Here is an 18,371-nt window from a genome sequence, read left to right on the forward strand (position 1 = left end):
GTCTTCCTGTATTGTAGTTGTTTCTCTATGTTTAGATTGTGCTGACTCACATTTTTCAGGGGCTACACAGTCATATTCACACAAGCGGACACAACATTTCTGCTGCCCTGGGCATTGATGGTCTTTGGTACAGATGCCGTCGAGTCGTGGAGCTTTCAAACATCTTTCAGGTGGCACCGGACAGGATCCAGGTTTATCTAGAATAGAAGAAACATTGTGTCAGGTTCTGATATCTCTATATAAATAATTAATATCATCTGAATGGTGTCCCTAGAACTAGACAGAAGAACCCAGTATAGACCACGTGGAGAATGGTGGTTCCTGTGTGAGGTTTTTTGCCACTAAAAACAAGTGTATAGACGTGCCCCACCTTTACCTTCTGACCTCTTACTTTGATCTAAACACTTAGATAAAAAAATAATTAATATCATCTAAATGGTGTCCCTAGAAGTGGACATTGAAACCCAGTACAGACCACGTGGAGCCTGGTGGTCCCTGTGTGAGGTTTTTGTACAGATGTGCCCCAAGCTATACACTCCGACCTCTTACTTTGAGCTAAACACTTACAGATTAAAGTTGGCCACACACAGAGTGAATTTTAGCTGACTCCTTAAGAACCGTCCACAAATTTGAGCCATGGGTGTCCCTTTGGCACTGCCACAGCCCAACATCCCTCGATCTAACTGGTAGCATCTAATCACTGTATGGCACATGACAGACTTACTATGGTTGGCTTACCCATGGGTTCCCGGCATTTGTTCACGCAAAACTCACTGCAGCACTTCTGGTGGCCTTCACAGTCCGCATCATTCACACAGGCAGTTGTGTTGACAGATTTACAAGCATACCGTATGAAGGTACCAGGCGGCCCCACATGAGGGCACTCCCCACTTTTTTCAACTGGAAAAAACATAAACAAATATTTTGCCATTAATTAATTCATTGAGTCACATGACTCTAGCTCGGAATTTAGAAAACTATTTGAAACTGGGGGATTATGGTGTGGGTATGTTTTTCAGGGGTTGGGCTTGGCCCCTTAGTTCCAGTGAAGGTAACGCTTAAGGTGTCAGCATACCAAGACATTTTGAACAACTTTGTGGGAACAGTTTGGGGATGGCCCCTTCCTGTTCCAACATGACTGCGCTCCAGTGCACAAACAAAGTTCATAAAGACATGGATGAGTGAATTTTTGGGGTTAAGGAACTTGACTGGCCTGCACAGAGTCCTGACCTCAACCTCATAGAACACCTTTGGGATGTGAGACTGTGAGCCAGGCTTTCTCGTCCAACATCAGTGCCTGACCTCACAAATTTGCTTCTGAAAGAATGGCCAAACATTCCCATAGACACACTCCTAAACCTTGTGGAGAGCCTTCCCAGAAGAGTTGAAACTGTTATAGCTGCAAAGGGTGGGCCAACTCAACACTGAACCATATGGACTAAGACTGGGATGCCATTAAAGGTTATGTGCTTGTAAAATCAGGCGCCCCAATATTTTTGGTAATATAGTGTATATTTTTTTTTGTCCTCTTCGGTTTTCGGCATCACTGCTATTACAGCCCATAACAAATCAATGCTTCCCTATTTGTGTTCTGCACAGCCCCCTTTAAAATTATTTGTGCCACATTTGATATTTCTCTCAGTAAGGTCCATTATAAAAGATCAGAGGTGAAAAAAACATAAGCGAAAAGGGATGGGTAGCACAGAAAAAAGTACGATAGCGGGAAGAAACAAAACAAGCCATTTACCTTCTAGAAACCAATCTAAAGAATATTTTACCTTTAATGTTCTGAGCATTCACCCAGTCGAGGTAAAACAAACTAGCAGGGGCCCCAAGGGCTGCAGAAAAAGTAGCAAAGGGCTAAATACAGCACCCAGGCTGCAGGTTAGGCACCAGGGATATAGAGTCATATTCGGGTGGTCAGTCTACGAGCATCTCCCTATCAGACAACCATCCTAGCTCAGGCACATAGAAGACCTACCTATGGCGGAGTCTTTTCAAAGGAGAAGTCAATTGTCTGGGGTGGATGTCCCTAGCTGGCTCCACTCTTTTCCATCTGACAGAGGCTGGTACTGGGGACATATACAGTGCTGTGAAAAAGTATTTGCCCCCTTCCTGTTTTTTTTATTTTTTTGCATATTTCTCACACTTAAATGATTCAGATCATCAAAAAATTTTAATATTACACAAAGATAACCCGAATAAATCCAAGATACAGTTTTTAAATTATTATTTCATTTGTTAAGGAAAAAACTGTTCAAACCTGCCTGGCCCTATGTGAAAAAGTAATTGCCCCCTCCCATGCTGAATCATGAAAGAACTGTGATTAACCACAATTTTTTGGAAAGCTAAATTAAATTTCACTTGCCACACCCAGGCCTGATTACTGCCAGACCTGTTGAATCAAGAAATCACATGAACAGAAGCTGTCTGACAAAGTGAAGCACTCTAACAGATCACAAAAAGCCACACATCATGCCACAATCTAAAAAAATTCAAGAACAGATTAGAAACAAAGCAATGTACATGTATCGGTCTAGGAAGGGTTTCTAAGGCTTTGGAACGCCAGTGAACCACGGGGAGAGCAATTATCCACAATTCGAGAAAGCTTGGAACAGTGGTGAACCTTCCCAGGAGTGGCCGGCCTACAAAAATCACTCCAAGAGCATGACGACGACTCATCCAGGAGATCATAAAAGAACCCAGAACAACATCTAAAGAACTGCAGGCCTCACTTGCCTCAGGTAAGATCAGTGTTCATGATTTCACAATAAGAAAAAAATGGCCAAAAAATGGCATCAATGGGAGAGTTCCAAGGCCAAAGCCACTGCTGACCAAAAAGAACACAAAGGCTCCTCTCACATTTACCAAGAAAAATCTTGATTATCCCCAAATATTAGGCAAATATTCTGTGGACTGATGAGACAAAAATGTAACTTTTTGGAAGGTGTGCGTCCCGTTACATCTGGCATAAAACTAATACAGCATTTTATAACAAGAACATCATACCAACAGTCATACAGGGTGGTAGTAGCATGATGGTCTGGGGCTGCTTTACAGCTTCAGGACCTGGACAACTTCCCATAATTGATGGAACCATGAATTCTGAGCTCTACCAGAAAATCCTAAAGGAGAATGTCCGGCCATCAATTTGTGACCTCAAGCTCAAGTGCACTTGGGTTATGCAGCAGGACAATGATCCGAAACACAACAGCAAGTCCACCTCCAAATTGTTCAAACAAAGCAAAATTTCGGTTTTGGGGTGGCCTAGTCAAAGCCCGGACTTAAATCCAATTGAGATGCTGTATCATGACCTTACACAGGCCGTTCATGCTGGAAAACCCTCCAATGTGGCTGAATTAAAACAATTCTGTAAAGAAGAGTGGGCCAAAATTGCTCCACAGCAATGTGAAATACTCCTTACCAGTTGTCGCAAACGCTTGATTGCAGTTGTTGCCACCAAGGGTGGCACAACCAGTTATTAGTTTTAGGGGACAATTACTTTTTCCACATGAAGCCAGACAGGTTTGGACAGCGTTTTTTCCTTAATAAATGAAACCATCATTTAAAAACTGCATTTTGGATTTACTCGGGTTATCTTTGTGTAATTATAAAATTTGTTTGATGATCTGAGCCATTTAAGTGTGACAAATATGCAAAATAAAAAAGAAATCAGAAAGGGGGCAAATACTTTTTTTCACAGCATTGTATATAGTGCCCCCCCCTTATTCCTCAGGGCCACAAGCATGGGTGCTCTTCCCATTCAAGCATGCCTATTTGTAAAATTATCTTTTCTTTAAATGCCAGATCCTTCATACATGGCCGCCCTCCATCCAAAGTCGGTAGGGGGAATAAGTGAGCTTATTTTTGCAATTATTAAGGTATACCTTAAGGTATATGAAGGTATAACTAAAGCCCAAACCTTTTTTTTTTGGAGTAGGGAAGAAGTAAAACGCCTGTCATCGTCAACTCATCCAGGAATAAAACAATTTCCTTGAAATTCCCTAGATTTAGAGTTAGGTTTCAGATTTAAGGCTGAATTTGGTAGGCAGAAAAAAAACATAGCAGACAGGAAGAGTGGTTTGGAGATAGGTCTCCAGAACGAGAAATGGAGAATAGGGTAAGGCATGGTCAGTGATAACAAAAAATATCAGAAGTTCTATTCCTTTTTCATGCTACTCAAATGGGATAACCCTCTCCAGCCTAATCCAAAATTGATTGAATATTTTTGGATTGGTGGAAGCCGGGATCACTTTAAGAAAGGTTGCAAATCACAGAAAATGATGACCACTAAAGGAAGAACTTAAATATGTTACAGCAAGCAAATAGGCAATTCTTTCTGCAAAACAAGAATGATGGCAGATGTATTCTCCCTGGAAATTGTCTTCCTGTATTGTAGTTGTTTCTCTATGTTTAGATTGTGCTGACTCACATTTTTCAGGGGCTACACAGTCATATTCACACAAGCGGACACAACATTTCTGCTGCCCTGGGCATTGATGGTCTTTGGTACAGATGCCGTCGAGTCGTGGAGCTTTCAAACATCTTTCAGGTGGCACCGGACAGGATCCAGGTTTATCTAGAATAGAGGAAACATTGTGTCAGGTTCTGATATCTCTATATAAATAATTAATATCATCTGAATGGTGTCCCTAGAACTAGACAGAAGAACCCAGTATAGACCACGTGGAGCCTGGTGGTCCCTGTGTGAGGTTTTTGTACAGATGTGCCCCAAGCTATAAACTCCGACCTCTTACTTTGAGCTAAACACTTACAGATTAAAGTTGGCCACACACAGAGTGAATTTTAGCTGACTCCTTAAGAACCGTCCACAAATTTGAGCCATGGGTGTCCCTTTGGCACTGCCACAGCCCAACATCCCTCGATCTAACTGGTAGCATCTAATCACTGTATGGCACATGACAGACTTACTATGGTTGGCTTACCCATGGGTTCCCGGCATTTGTTCACGCAAAACTCACTGCAGCACTTCTGGTGGCCTTCACAGTCCGCATCATTCACACAGGCAGTTGTGTTGACAGATTTACAAGCATACCGTATGAAGGTACCAGGCGGCCCCACATGAGGGCACTCCCCACTTTTTTCAACTGGAAAAAACATAAACAAATATTTTGCCATTAATTAATTCATTGAGTCACATGACTCTAGCTCGGAATTTAGAAAACTATTTGAAACTGGGGGATTATGGTGTGGGGATGTTTTTCAGGGGTTGGGCTTGGCCCCTTAGTTCCAGTGAAGGTAACGCTTAAGGTGTCAGCATACCAAGACATTTTGGACAACTTTGTGGGAACAGTTTGGGGATGGCCCCTTCCTGTTCCAACATGACTGCGCTCCAGTGCACAAACAAAGTTCATAAAGACATGGATGAGTGAATTTTTGGGGTTAAGGAACTTGACTGGCCTGCACAGAGTCCTGACCTCAACCTCATAGAACACCTTTGGGATGTGAGACTGTGAGCCAGGCTTTCTCGTCCAACATCAGTGCCTGACCTCACAAATTTGCTTCTGAAAGAATGGCCAAACATTCCCATAGACACACTCCTAAACCTTGTGGAGAGCCTTCCCAGAAGAGTTGAAGCTGTTATAGCTGCAAAGGGTGGGCCAACTCAACACTGAACCATATGGACTAAGACTGGGATGCCATTAAAGGTTATGTGCTTGTAAAGTCAGGCGCCCCAATACTTTTGGTAATATAATGTATATATTTTTTTTTAAACTGTCCTTTTCAGTTTTCGGCAAAGCGCATCCTGAATTTTTTGGTGCAACACTACACGAGACTGCTAGAAATCATTGCTATTATAGCCCATAAGAAATAAATGCTTCCCTAATTGTGTTCTGCACAGCCCCCTTTAAAATTATTTGTGCCACATTTGATATTTCTCTCAGTAAGGTCCATTATAAAAGATGGTGAAAAAAAACATAAGTGAAAAGGGATGCAGAGCACAGAAAAAACTACGATAGCAGTCAAGGGCCACAGGTTGGGCACCAGGGATATAGAGTCATATTCGGGTGGTCAGTCTACAAGCATCTCCCCATCAGACAACCATCCTATCTCAGGCACATAGAAGACCTACCTATGGCGGAGTCTTTTCAAAGGAGAAGTCAATTGTCTGGGGTGGATGTCCCTAGCTGGCTTCACTCTTCCATCTGACAGAGGCAGGTCCTGGGGATATATACAGTGCTGTGAAAAAGTATTTGCCCCCTTCCTGTTTTTTTTATTTTTTTGCATATTTCTCACACTTAAATGATTCAGATCATCAAACAAATTTTAATATTACACAAAGATAACCCGAATAAGTCCAAGATACAGTTTTTAAATTATTATTTCATTTGTTAAGGGAAAAAAAGCTGTTCAAACCTGCCTTGCCCTATGTGAAAAAGTAATTGCCCCCTCCCATGCTGAATCATGAATGAACAGTGATTAACCACAATTTTGTGGAAAACTAAATTAAATTTCACTTGCCACACCCAGGCCTGATTACTGCCAAACCTGTTGAATCAAGAAATCACATGAATAGAAGCTGTCTGACAAAGTGAAGCACTCTAACAGATCACAAAAAGCCACACATCATGCCACAATCTAAAAAAAATTCAAGAACAGATTAGAAACAAAGCAATGTACATGTATCGGTCTAGGAAGGGTTTCTAAGGCTTTGGAAAGCCAGTGAACCACGGGGAGAGCCATTATCCACAAATGCAGATAACTTGGAACAGTGGTGAACCTTCCCAGGAGTGGCCGACCTACAAAAATCACTCCAAGAGCATGACGACAACTCATCCAGGAGATCATAAAAGAACCCAGAACAACATCTAAAGAACTGCAGGCCTCACTTGCCTCAGGTAAGATCAGTGTTCATGATTTCACAATGAGAAAAAAATGGCCAAAAAATGGCATCAATGGGAGAGTTCCAAGGCCAAAGCCACTGCTGACCAAAAAGAACACAAAGGCTCCTCTCACATTTACCAAGAAAAATCTTGATTATCCCCAAGACTTTTAGGCAAATATTCTGTGGACTGATGAGACAAAAATGTAACTTTTTGGAAGGTGTGCGTCCCGTTACATCTGGCATAAAACTAATACAGCATTTTATAACAAGCACATCATCCCAACAGTCAGACAGGGTGGTGGTAGCATGATGGTCTGGGGCTGCTTTACAGCTTCAGGACCTGGATGACTTACCATAATTGATGGAACCATGAATTCTGAGCTCTACCAGAAAATCCTAAAGGAGAATGTCCGGCCATCAATTTGTGACCTCAAGCTCAAGTGCACTTGGGTTATGCAGCAGGACAATGATCCAAAACACAACAGTCCACCTCCAAATTGTTCAAACAAAGCAAAATTTTGGTTTCGGGGTGGCCTAGTCAAAGCCCGGACTTAAATCCAATTGAGATGTTTTATCATGACCTTACACAGGCCGTTCATGCTGGAAAACCCTCCAATGTGGCTGAATTAAAACAATTCTCTAAAGAAGAGTAGGCCAAAATTGCTCCACAGCAATGTGAAATACTCCTTACCAGTTGTCGCAAACGCTTGATTGCAGTTGTTGCCACCAAGGGTGGCACAACCAGTTATTAGGTTTAGGGGGCAATTACTTTTTCCATATGAAGCCAGACAGGTTTGGACAGCTTTTTTGCCTTAATAAATGAAACCATCATTTAAAAACTGCATTTTGGATTTACTCGGGTTATCTTTGTGTATTAATAAAATTTGTTTGATGACCCGAGCCATTTAAGTGTGACAAATATGCAAAATAAAAAAGAAATCAGAAAGGGGGCAAATACTTTTTTCACAGCATTGTATATAGTGCTCCCCCTTATTCCTCAGGGCCACAAGCTTGGGTGCTCTTCCCATTCAAGCATGCCTATTCATAAAATTATCTTTTCTTTAAATGCCAGATGCTTCATACATGGCCGCCCTCCATCCAAAGTCTGCAGGGGGAATAAGTGAGCTTATTTTCGCAATTATTAAGGTATACCTTAAGGTATATGAAGGTATATTTAAAGCCCAAACCTTTTTTTTTGGAGTAGGGAAGAAGTAAAACGCCTGTCATCGTCAGCTTATCCAGGAATAAAACAATTTTCTTGAAATTCCCTAGATTTAGACTTAGGTTTCAGATTTAAGGCTGAATTTGGTAGGCAGAAAATAACCATAGCAGACAGGAAGAGTGGTTTGGGGATAGGTCTCCAGAACGAGAAATGGAGGGTGGGGTAAGGCATGGTCAGTGATAACAATAAATATCAGAAGTTCTATTCCTTTTTCACGCTACTCAAATGGGCTAACCCTCTCCAGCCTAATCCAAAATGGATTGAACATTTTTTGGCTGGGTGGAAGCCGGGATCACTTTAAGAAAGGCTGCAAATCACAGAAAATGATGACCACTAAAGGAAGAACTTAAATATGTTACAGCAAGCAAATAAGCAATTCTTTCTGCAAAACAAGAATGATGGAAGATGTATTCTCCCTGGAAATTGTCTGCCAGTATTGTAATTGTTTCTCTATGTTTAGATTGTGCTGACTCACATTTTTCAGGGGCTACACAGTCATATTCACACAAGCGGACACAACACTTCTGCTGCCCTGGGCATTGATGGTCTTTGGTACAGATGCCATCGAGTCGTGGAGCTTTAAAACATCTTTCAGGTGGCACCGGACAGGATCCAGGTTTATCTAGAATAGAGGAAACATTGTGTCAGGTTCTGATAAAAGTAAATTGGGGATGAACTAAGGAGTGAAAACCTAAATCCCCCTTTCATTTTAAAGTGAAAGAACACAGTTAAACCAGTAGTGAATGCTTTGAACCTCCTGCAGACCTGCAGTTACATTAATCAGTGCGTAGGTGCTATACTAGACCACCATTAACTATATCAGAGGTGATAAAAATAAAATTATATATTAAGAATAAGTGAAAAAATAAAAGTCCACTTTACGCGACATGTGTAACCCACACTGAAATGAGTGTCCTCCTCGTGATACTTTTTTGTACCACGAGGAGGACACATTACTGGGGCCACAAAATCTTTGTCCCATGATCCAGTGACAGCAGGAGACCAGGAACCATTCCCAGAAAGCCTGGAGGCCTTGGATCTCCTAGGACGATCGGAAGGAGGGATCGATCGGTTCAGCAGCTTGTCGCAAACTCACCACATGCGAGTTACCCCTGTAGGGGTGCAAAGATCTGGTGAGTGGGGATCCAAAAGGGGGGAGCACAACAGTCACTTTTTTCACCTTGGCACCAGGATTGGAAGCAAATACAAGCACAAGTCACCTTGAAACAGCACAAGTCACTTGAAAATTATGATATGATTTTTATTGGACTGCCTCCTGCATAATAATTAACTTCAGTGTTATCATACATATATGTATATAAATTTTCTGTTTTTTGCACATTGCTTGGTAAAACACTCAAAACACTTGCAATCACTGTGGAAGTGTACGTAAAACCTAGCAACAGGTGGATCACATTTAACCATTTGAGTGTGGGTTACACATGTCGTGTAAAGTGGACTTTTATTTTTTCACTTATTCTTAATATATCATTTTATTTTTATCACATCTGATATAGTTAATGGTGGTCTAGTATAGCACTTACGCACTGATTAATGTAACTGCAGGTCTGCAGGAGGTTCAAAACATTCACTACTGGTTTAACTGTGTTTTTTCACTTTAATCAAAATCTGTGTAGGGGGATTTAGGTTTTCACTCCTAATCCCCAATTCACTTTTATCATATATCTCAGGTGCTTCAGTTGGGGTATCCTAGGGGAGGCTGCAGCCTAGCCTATACCTAAGCGCGGACTCTCCATTATATATATATTGTGTCAGGTTCTGATATCGCTATATAAATAATTAATATCATCTGAATGGTGTCCCTAGAACTGGACAGTAGAACCCAGTACAGACCACATGGAGAATGGTGATCCCTGTGTGAGGTTTTTTGCCACCAAAAAAACAAGTGTATGAATGTGCCCCACCTATACCTTCTGACCCCTTACTTTGATCTAAAAACTTAGATAAATAAATAATTAATATCATCTGAATGGTGTCCCTAGAAGTGGACATTGAAACCCAGTACAGACCACGTGGAGCCTGGTTGTCCCTGTGTGAGGTTTTTGGCACCAAATACAAACGTAGAAATGTGCCCCACCTATACGCTCTGACCTCTTACTTTGATTTAAACACTTAGATTAAAGTTGGCCACACACAGAGTCAATTTAAGCTGACTCCCTAAGAACCAGCCAAAAATTTGAGCCACGGGTGTCCCTTCGGCACTGCCACAGCCCAACATCCCTCAATCTAACTGGTAGCATCCGATAGCCATCTAATCACTGTATGACTTACTATGGTTGGCTTACCCATGGGTTCCCGACATTTGTTCATGCAAAACTCACTGCAGCACTTCTGGTGGCCTTGACAGTCATCATTCACACAGGCAGTTGTTTTGACAGATTTACAAGCATACCGTATGACGGTACCAGGCAGATCCACATGAGGACACTGCCCACTTTTTTCAACTGGAAGTAACATATATTTTGCCATTAGTTCATTCACTGAGTCACATGACTCTAGCTCGGAATTTGGAAAAATATTTGAAACCCCAAAATGTTCCTTTGATATGGTGTCACAATTAGTCTACTGCCTTCTCCCCATCAGAATACCTTACTATCTCTGTATGGCACATGGCAGACCTACCTAAAGTTGGCTCACCAATAGGGATGAGCCGAACACCCCCCTGTTCGGTTCGCACTAGAACATGCGAACAGGCAAAAAATTTGTTCGAACACGCGAGCACCGTTAAAGTGGGACACGAACATGAATAATCAAAAGTGCTAATTTTAAAGGCTTATATGCAAGTTATTGTCATAAAAAGTGTTTGGGGACCTGGGTCCTGCCTCAGGGGACATGGATCAATGCAAAAAAAGTTTTAAAAACAGACGTTTTTTCGGGAGCAGTGATTTTAATAATGCTTAAAGTGAAACAATAAAAGTGTAATATCCCTTTAAATTTCGTACCTGGGGGGGTGTCTATAGTATGCCTGTAAAGGGGCGCATGTTTCCCGTGTTTAGAACAGTCTGACAGCAAAATGACATTTTAAAGGAAAAAAAGTCATTTAAAACTACTCGCGGCTATTAATGAATTGCCGGTCCGACAATACACATAAAGGTTCATTGATAAAAACGGCATGGGAATTCCCCACAGGGGAACCCCGAACCACAATTTAAAAAAAAAAATGACGTAGGGGTCCCCCTAAATTCCATACCAGGCCCTTCAGGCCTGGTATGGATATTAAGGCGAACCCCGGCCAAAATTTAAAAAAAAAATGGCGTGGGGTCCCCCTCAAAATCTATACCAGACCCTTCAGATCTGGTATGGATTTTAAGGGGAACCCCGCGCAAAAATAAAAAAAAAACAGCGTGGGGTCTACCTAAAAATCCATACCAAACCCTTATCCAAGCACGCAACCTGGCAGCGCCCCCCCCCCCCCCTCCTGAAGCGTACCAGGCCACATGCCCTCAACATTGGGAGGGTGCTTTGAGGTAGCCCCCCAAAACACCTTGTCCCCATGATGATGAGGACAAGGGCCTCATCCCCACAACCCTGGCTGGTGGTTGTGGGGGTCTGCAGGCGGGGGGCTTATCGGAATCTGGAAGCCCCCTTTAACAAGGGGAAACCCCAGATCCCGGCCCTCCCTCCTGTGTAAAAAACTGTCAAAAATGTTAAAAATGCAAGAGAGTTTTTGACAATTCCTTTTATTTAAATGCTTCTTCTTTCTTCTATCTTCCTTCAGTTTCTTCCTCCATCTTCTTCTTCTGGTTCTTCCTCCGGTGTTCTCGTCCAGCATCTTCCTCCGCGGCATCGGCGTTTTCTTCCCTTCTTCTCCTCGGGCCGCTCCGCATCCATGATGGCATGGAGGGGGGCTCCCGCTCTTCTCTTCATCTTCTTCTCTTCATCTTCCTCTCTTCATCTTCATCCCTTAATCTTCTTTTCGGGCTGCTCTGCATCCATGATGGCATGGAGAGAGGCTCCCGCTGTGTGACGCTTCTCCTCTTCTGACGGTTCTTAAATAACGGGGGGGGGCACCCGGTGACCCTGCCCCCCTCTAACGCACGGTGACTTGACGGGACTTCCCTCTGACGTCACGGGGAATGCCACAGGGAAGTCCCGTCAAATCCCATGCGTCAGAAAACCCCACCCGGTGACCCCGCCCCCCTGTTATTTAAGAACCGTCAGAAGAGGAGAAGCGTCACACAGCGGGATCCTCCCTCCATGCCATGGAGCGGCTGGAAAAGAAGATGAAGACAAGAAGATGAAGAGAGGAAGATGAAGAAAAGAAGATGAAGAGAAGAGCGGGAGCCTCCCTCCATGCCATCATGGATGCGGAGCGGCCCGAGGAGAAGAAGGGAAGAAGACGCTGATGCCGCGGAAGAAGATGCTGGACGAGAACACCGGAGGAAGAACCAGAAGAACCAGAAGAAGAAGATGGAGGAAGAAACCGAAGGAAGATAGAAGAAAGAAGAAGCATTTAAAAGTACTTTTGTACCCCCTTACCATTTCACACAGGGGGGAAGGGCCGGGATCTGGGGGTCCCCTTGTTAAAGGGGGCTTCCAGATTCCAATAAGCCCCCCGCCCGCAGACCCCCACAAACACCAGCCAGGGTTGTGGGGATGAGGCCCTTGTCCTCATCAACATGGGGACAAGGTGTTTTGGGGGGCTACCCCAAAGCACCCTCCCAATTATGAGGGCATGTGGCCTGGTACGGTTCAGGGGGGGCGCTCTCTCATCCCCCCTCTTTTCCTGCAGACTGCAAGGTTGCGTGCTCAGATAAGGGTCTGGTGTGGATTTTTAGGGGGACCCCACGCCGTTTTTTTTTTTTTTTGCGCGGGGTTCCCCTTAAAATCCATACCAGACCTAAAGGGTCTGGTATAGATTTTGAGGGGGACCCCACGCCATTTTATTTTTTTTTTTTTGGCCGGGGTTTCCCTTAATATCCATACCAGACCTGAAGGGCCTGGTATGGAATTTAGGGGGACCCCCCCCCCACGTCATTTTTTTTTTAAATTTTGGTTCGGGGTTCCCCTGTGGGGAATTCCCATGCCGTTTTTATCAATGAACTTGATATGAATGTGTATTGTCAGACCGGCAATGCATTAATAGCCGCGAGTAGTTTTAAATGACTTTTTTTCCTTTGAAATGTCATTTTGCTGTCAGACTGTTCTAAACACGGGAAACATGCGCCCCTTTACAGGCATACTATAGACACCCCCCAGGTACGAAATTTAAAGGGATATTACACTTTTATTGTTTCACTTTAAGCATTATTAACATCACTGCTCTCGAAAAAATGGCCGTTTTTAAAACTTTTTTTTTGCATTGATCCATGTCCCCTGGGGCAGGACCCAGGTCCCCAAACACTTTTTATGACAATACCATGAATATAAGCCTTTAAAATTAGCACTTTTGATTTCTCCCTTAGAATTTTAGAGGGTGTTCTGCAGCATTTGAATTTGCCACGAACACCCCAAATTGTTCGCTGTTCGGCGAACTTGCGAACAGCCGATGTTCGAGTCGAACATGAGTTCGACTCGAACTCGAAGCTCATCCCTACTCACCAACAGGGTCCCAGGATTTGTTGGTGCAAAACTGGCTGCAGCACTTCTGGTGGCCTTCACAGTCCACATCATTCACACAGGTGGTTGTGTTGGCAGATTTACATGCATACCGTATGACAGACCCAGGAAGCCCCACATGAGGACACTGCCCACTTTTTTCAGCTTTACTATAGAGAAACATATTTTTGCAATGAATTCACTGACTGGGACACAAGACTCTAGCTCGGGAATTAGAAACAAAATTTAAACCCAAAAATGTCTCTTTGATATAGAGTCACATACAGGTGGTTAGTCTTTGACCATCTCCCCATTGGGCAACCATCTTTATCACTGTATGGCACATGGCAGACCTACCTACGGTTGGCTCACCAACAGGATCCCGGCATTTGTTGACGCACAACTCGCTGCAGCACTTCTGGTGACCTTCGCAGTCCACATCATTTACACATGCGGTTGTGTTGACAGATGGACATTTGAACAGCATAAAGGTACCAGGCAGCCCCACATAAGGACACTGCCCACTTTTTTCAACTGGAAGAAACAGAAACATATTTTTGCCAGGAATTCATTCATTGGGCCACATAACTCTAGCTTGGAAGTTTATTTTTTCTTTTTAAGTCCTGTGGTGTTGTGAAAACTTAAAGTGGACCTTCAGTAATTTTTTCAACTTTCCATCTATTAAATCTTCTGCCCTTGTTGTTTTACCTTTGGATAGTAAAACATTTTTTTTCCTGGCCGAAACCAGGCAGACCCCATTCTCTAAGAGGCCTGCCAAAACAGACCAACCAAGTACTAGGTGGGGCTTCCCCAAAGAGAGACCCCATGAGAGAGGGAGGACCAGACCAGTAAGCAACGTACCCCCTCCCAAGACTTTCAGGGCAGGCCCGAGGACTTATACCCTACTAATCGGAATGTGAGAAAGCGCACAGTGCAAAGTGACAAAACACACATAAAAAGAAGGAAGGGGAAGTGGATAAGTGCATAGTGCCATAGTGCAAAACAATGGCAGGCCCTTCATAGTTACATAGGTAATCAGGTTAAAAAAAGACACAAGTGCATCTAGTTCAACCATAAAAATAAATTAATAAATAAAAAATAATATCATACAATCCCATATACACAATCCTATACCCATAGTTGATCCAGAGGAAGGCAAAAAAACGGGGGAATACCATAATCCAATTTGTTACAGCAGGGGAAAAAATTCCTTCCTGATCCCAGAGAGGCAATCGGATTTTCCCTGGATCAACTTTACCTATAAATGTCAGTATCCAGTTATATTATGTACATGTAGGAAAGAATCCAGGCCTTTCTTAAAGCAATCTACTGAGCTGGCCAGAACCACCTCTGGAGGGAGTCTATTCCACATTTTCACAGCTCATACTATAAAGAAACCTTTCCGTATTTGGAGATGAAATCTCTTTTCCTCTAGACATAAAGAGTGCCCCCTTGTCCTCTGTGTTGACCGTAAAGTTAATAACTCAACACCAAGTTCACTATATGGAACTATATATATTTGTACATATTGATCATATTCCCCCTTAATCTCCTCTTCTCAAGAGAGAATAAATTCAGTTCCTCTAATCTTTCCTCATAGCTTAGCTCCTCCATGCCTCTTATCAGTTTGGTTGCCCTTCTCTGCACTTTCTCCAGTTCCCTGATATCCTTTTTGAGAACTGGAGCCCAAAACTGAACTGCATATTCCAGATGAGGTCTTACTAATGATTTGTACAGGAGCAAAATGTTTTCTCTCTCTCTCTGGAGCCCATACCTCTCTAAATACAAGAAAGGACTTTGCTCGCTTTGGAAACTGCAGCTTGGCATTGCATGTTATTATTGAGCTTATGATCTACCAAAACCCCCAGATCCTTCTCCACCATGGATTCCTATAGTAGTACTCCCCCTAGTATGTATGATGCATGCATATTCTTAGCCCCCAAGTGCATAACTTTATATTTTTTAACATTAAACCTCATTTGCCACATAGTCACACAATTAGACAGTGCATTGAGGTCAGCTTGTAAATTGGAGACATCCTGTAAGGATGTTTTTTTCACTGCATAGGTTGGTGTCATCTGCAAACACTGAAATTATACTTTTAATCCCAGAATCCAATATCATTTATAAAGATATTAAAAAGTAAGGGTCCCAACACTGATCCTTGGGGTACACCACTGATAACCTTAGACCATTCAGAGTAAGAGTCATTAAACACTACTCTCTGAATTCTGTCTTTTAGCCAGTTTTCAGTCCATTTACAAACTGATATTTCCAAAAGTATATATATACTGAAGCTTACCAGTCCTCAGATGTGGCGGCTACATTTGTTTTCTTTTCAGGCTTTTTTCACTTGGGGATTCTATCAATAACACAATTCTTGTCCTTACTGTGTTGTATCTACGGAGGAACAGCACTGTCACCCTAGGACAGGCGTCATCTCCACTAAATAGCGGAGGATGGGTTTTGTATCACACAGCGGAGAACTGGACACAATGTAACTGATAACAGTTCACAAAGGCAGAGATCACAGGAAGTTATCACCTGACAAGTGTTCTGGCAGGCTCAACAGGTACTTTTATGTCTCTGTAACAAGAGATACAATGTAACAATTCTAGAAATCACCAATAGGAATTACCAAATAAATGTAACCAATGGTTCTCTATAATTGTTATATCTTTTGTTACAAAGACATATGTACTGTATTTCCTATTCTCCTCAGCTCCATCTAGTGGCCATAATGCAGTATTGAATCACTGTCTATAATAAAAGAGCAGAAAGGGAAGACACTTAAGGAAGAAAAGAAAATGACTGCACACCCCAGGTAATGTCAAAGAAAAAGGGATTGTCCCCCGTAAGGGGTTTCCTAGGCGGCAAAAGGTTGAAAAAATACTACATGAAGTATAGTTAATTGAGGTTTTATTATGACACAGTATCAAAAATTTGACAAATCGGTCAAAACATGAGCTGTGGTACAAAAGATAAAAACAACAACATCACTAATGTGGCTGTAAAAACAACAGCATCACTAATGTGGCTGTACACAATAATACACAATGCGCAGGCACTAAAGTAGAGATGAAATGCAAAACTGACGCGTTTCAACCCCACCCGGTCTTCTTCAGAGGATTTTATAGGACAAATAGTAAAAAGAACAATAATAGGCATTTTGATATAGTTACCTCATAACTATATCAAACTGCCTATTATTGTTCTTTTTACTATTTGTCTATAATTATGAATTCCGAACATATGTAAACTTTCCTACAGCTTACAAAATCCTCTGAAGAAGACCCAGTGGCGTCGAAACGCGTCAGCCTGCACACTGTGTATTATTGTGTACAGCCACATTAGTGATGTTGTTGTTTTTACAGCCACATTAGTGATTTTGTTGTTTTTATCTTTTGTACCACAGCTCATGTTTTGACCGATTTTATCAAATTTTTGATACTATGTCATAATAAAACCTCAATTAACTATACTTCATGTAGTATTTTTTCAACCTTCTGCTGCCTAGAAAGCCCCTTATGGGGGACAATCCCTTTTTCTTTAATAAAAAAGCATTCATTCAGAAGTGAAAAAAAAAAGTCTAAGGCCGGGTTCACATATGTGCGGCTATGGATTCGTGCCTGGGGTCTGGTGCGTGTCTATTCACCGGTACAGGTGCAATTCAGGTCCAGATTTTTGTCTGAATTCGCACCTGAACCAGACCCAAAGACACACAGGACCCTTCAGCAATCCAGACCCAGGCCGCCACAGACCCATGGTAAATAGACCCCTGTATATCTCTTGATTTAAAAAAATCCTTCCTGCTTGCAAGATTGTTAATTCTGGGCAAAGTTCCGTTTTAAGAACTTCAAATAGAGCCAACGTGTTTTAGGGAAAGGCCTCCTCCTTCTTCAGGGCTTACAGTATAGCTAAAGGTTATACTTCAACTTAACTTAACTAACCCTAACAGGTTTTTATTGCTGTCTATCCATCAGGGAGGTTCACCCTCTCAATTTTTTATGTTCACCATTATTACTGAGAGTAAAAGTGAATGTAAATCCCAAATGTTGGGCTGTCACCAGAACAGGAATACAGTGGAAAACATCTAATGGGGACACTAGTTCTGGTGACAACCAGGGTTTCCCTCACTTTGGAGGGATTCCCTCTCACTTCCTGTTTTGGCTATGGGACAGGAAGTGAAGGTAAATCTCCCTGATAGAACACAGATGGCAAAAATAAAAGCTGCCAGAGGCAATAACCCTCCCTTACTCTATCCAAAATGCAAAATGCAAATCCAAAAATTGCCTTAAGTTCTACTTGAAGCATATTGTTTGTGATTAGAAATAAAATTCACTAGATTTAGACTTAGGTCTCAAATTTAAGGCTGAATTTGGTAGGCAGAAAATAACCATAGCAGACGGGAAGAGTGGTTTGAGGATAGGTCTCCAGAACGAGAAATGGAGGGTGGGGTAAGGCATGGACAGTGATAACAAAAAATATCAGAAGTTCTATTCCTTTTTCACGCTACTCAAATGGGCTAACCCTCTCCAGCCTAATCCAGAATTGATTAAACATTTTTGGCTGGGTGGAAGCCAGGATCACTTTAAGAAAGGTTGCAAATCACAGAAAATGATGACCACTAAAGGAAGAACTTAAATATGTTACAGCAAGCAAATAAGCAATTCTTTCTGAAAAACAAGAATGACGGAAGATGTATTCTCCCTGGAAATTGTCTGCCTGTATTGTAGTTGTTTC

General features: G+C 42.3%; 1 protein-coding gene across 7 annotated transcripts in view; it reads right to left on the minus strand.

Moving 5' to 3' along the window:
- Positions 1-18,371, minus strand: part of LOC141139029 (uncharacterized) — a 73,179-nt gene that overhangs the window by 35,208 nt on the left and 19,600 nt on the right. For 6 of the 7 annotated variants that reach the window (XM_073624801.1, XM_073624802.1, XM_073624804.1 and 3 more), the window contains 6 exons: positions 13,986-14,162; positions 8,545-8,691; positions 4,947-5,108; positions 4,433-4,579; positions 739-900; positions 51-197 (listed from right to left, as the gene is read on the minus strand). In XM_073624801.1, coding sequence (XP_073480902.1) covers positions 51-197; positions 739-900; positions 4,433-4,579; positions 4,947-5,108; positions 8,545-8,691; positions 13,986-14,162 — 942 coding nt within the window. The remainder of the gene's footprint in view (positions 1-50; positions 198-738; positions 901-4,432; positions 4,580-4,946; positions 5,109-8,544; positions 8,692-13,985; positions 14,163-18,371) is intronic. The other variant, XM_073624805.1, reaches the window with a different exon arrangement.

Source organism: Aquarana catesbeiana, linkage group LG04, assembly GCF_042186555.1.
Source record: "Aquarana catesbeiana isolate 2022-GZ linkage group LG04, ASM4218655v1, whole genome shotgun sequence".
Lineage (NCBI taxonomy): Eukaryota > Metazoa > Chordata > Amphibia > Anura > Ranidae > Aquarana > Aquarana catesbeiana.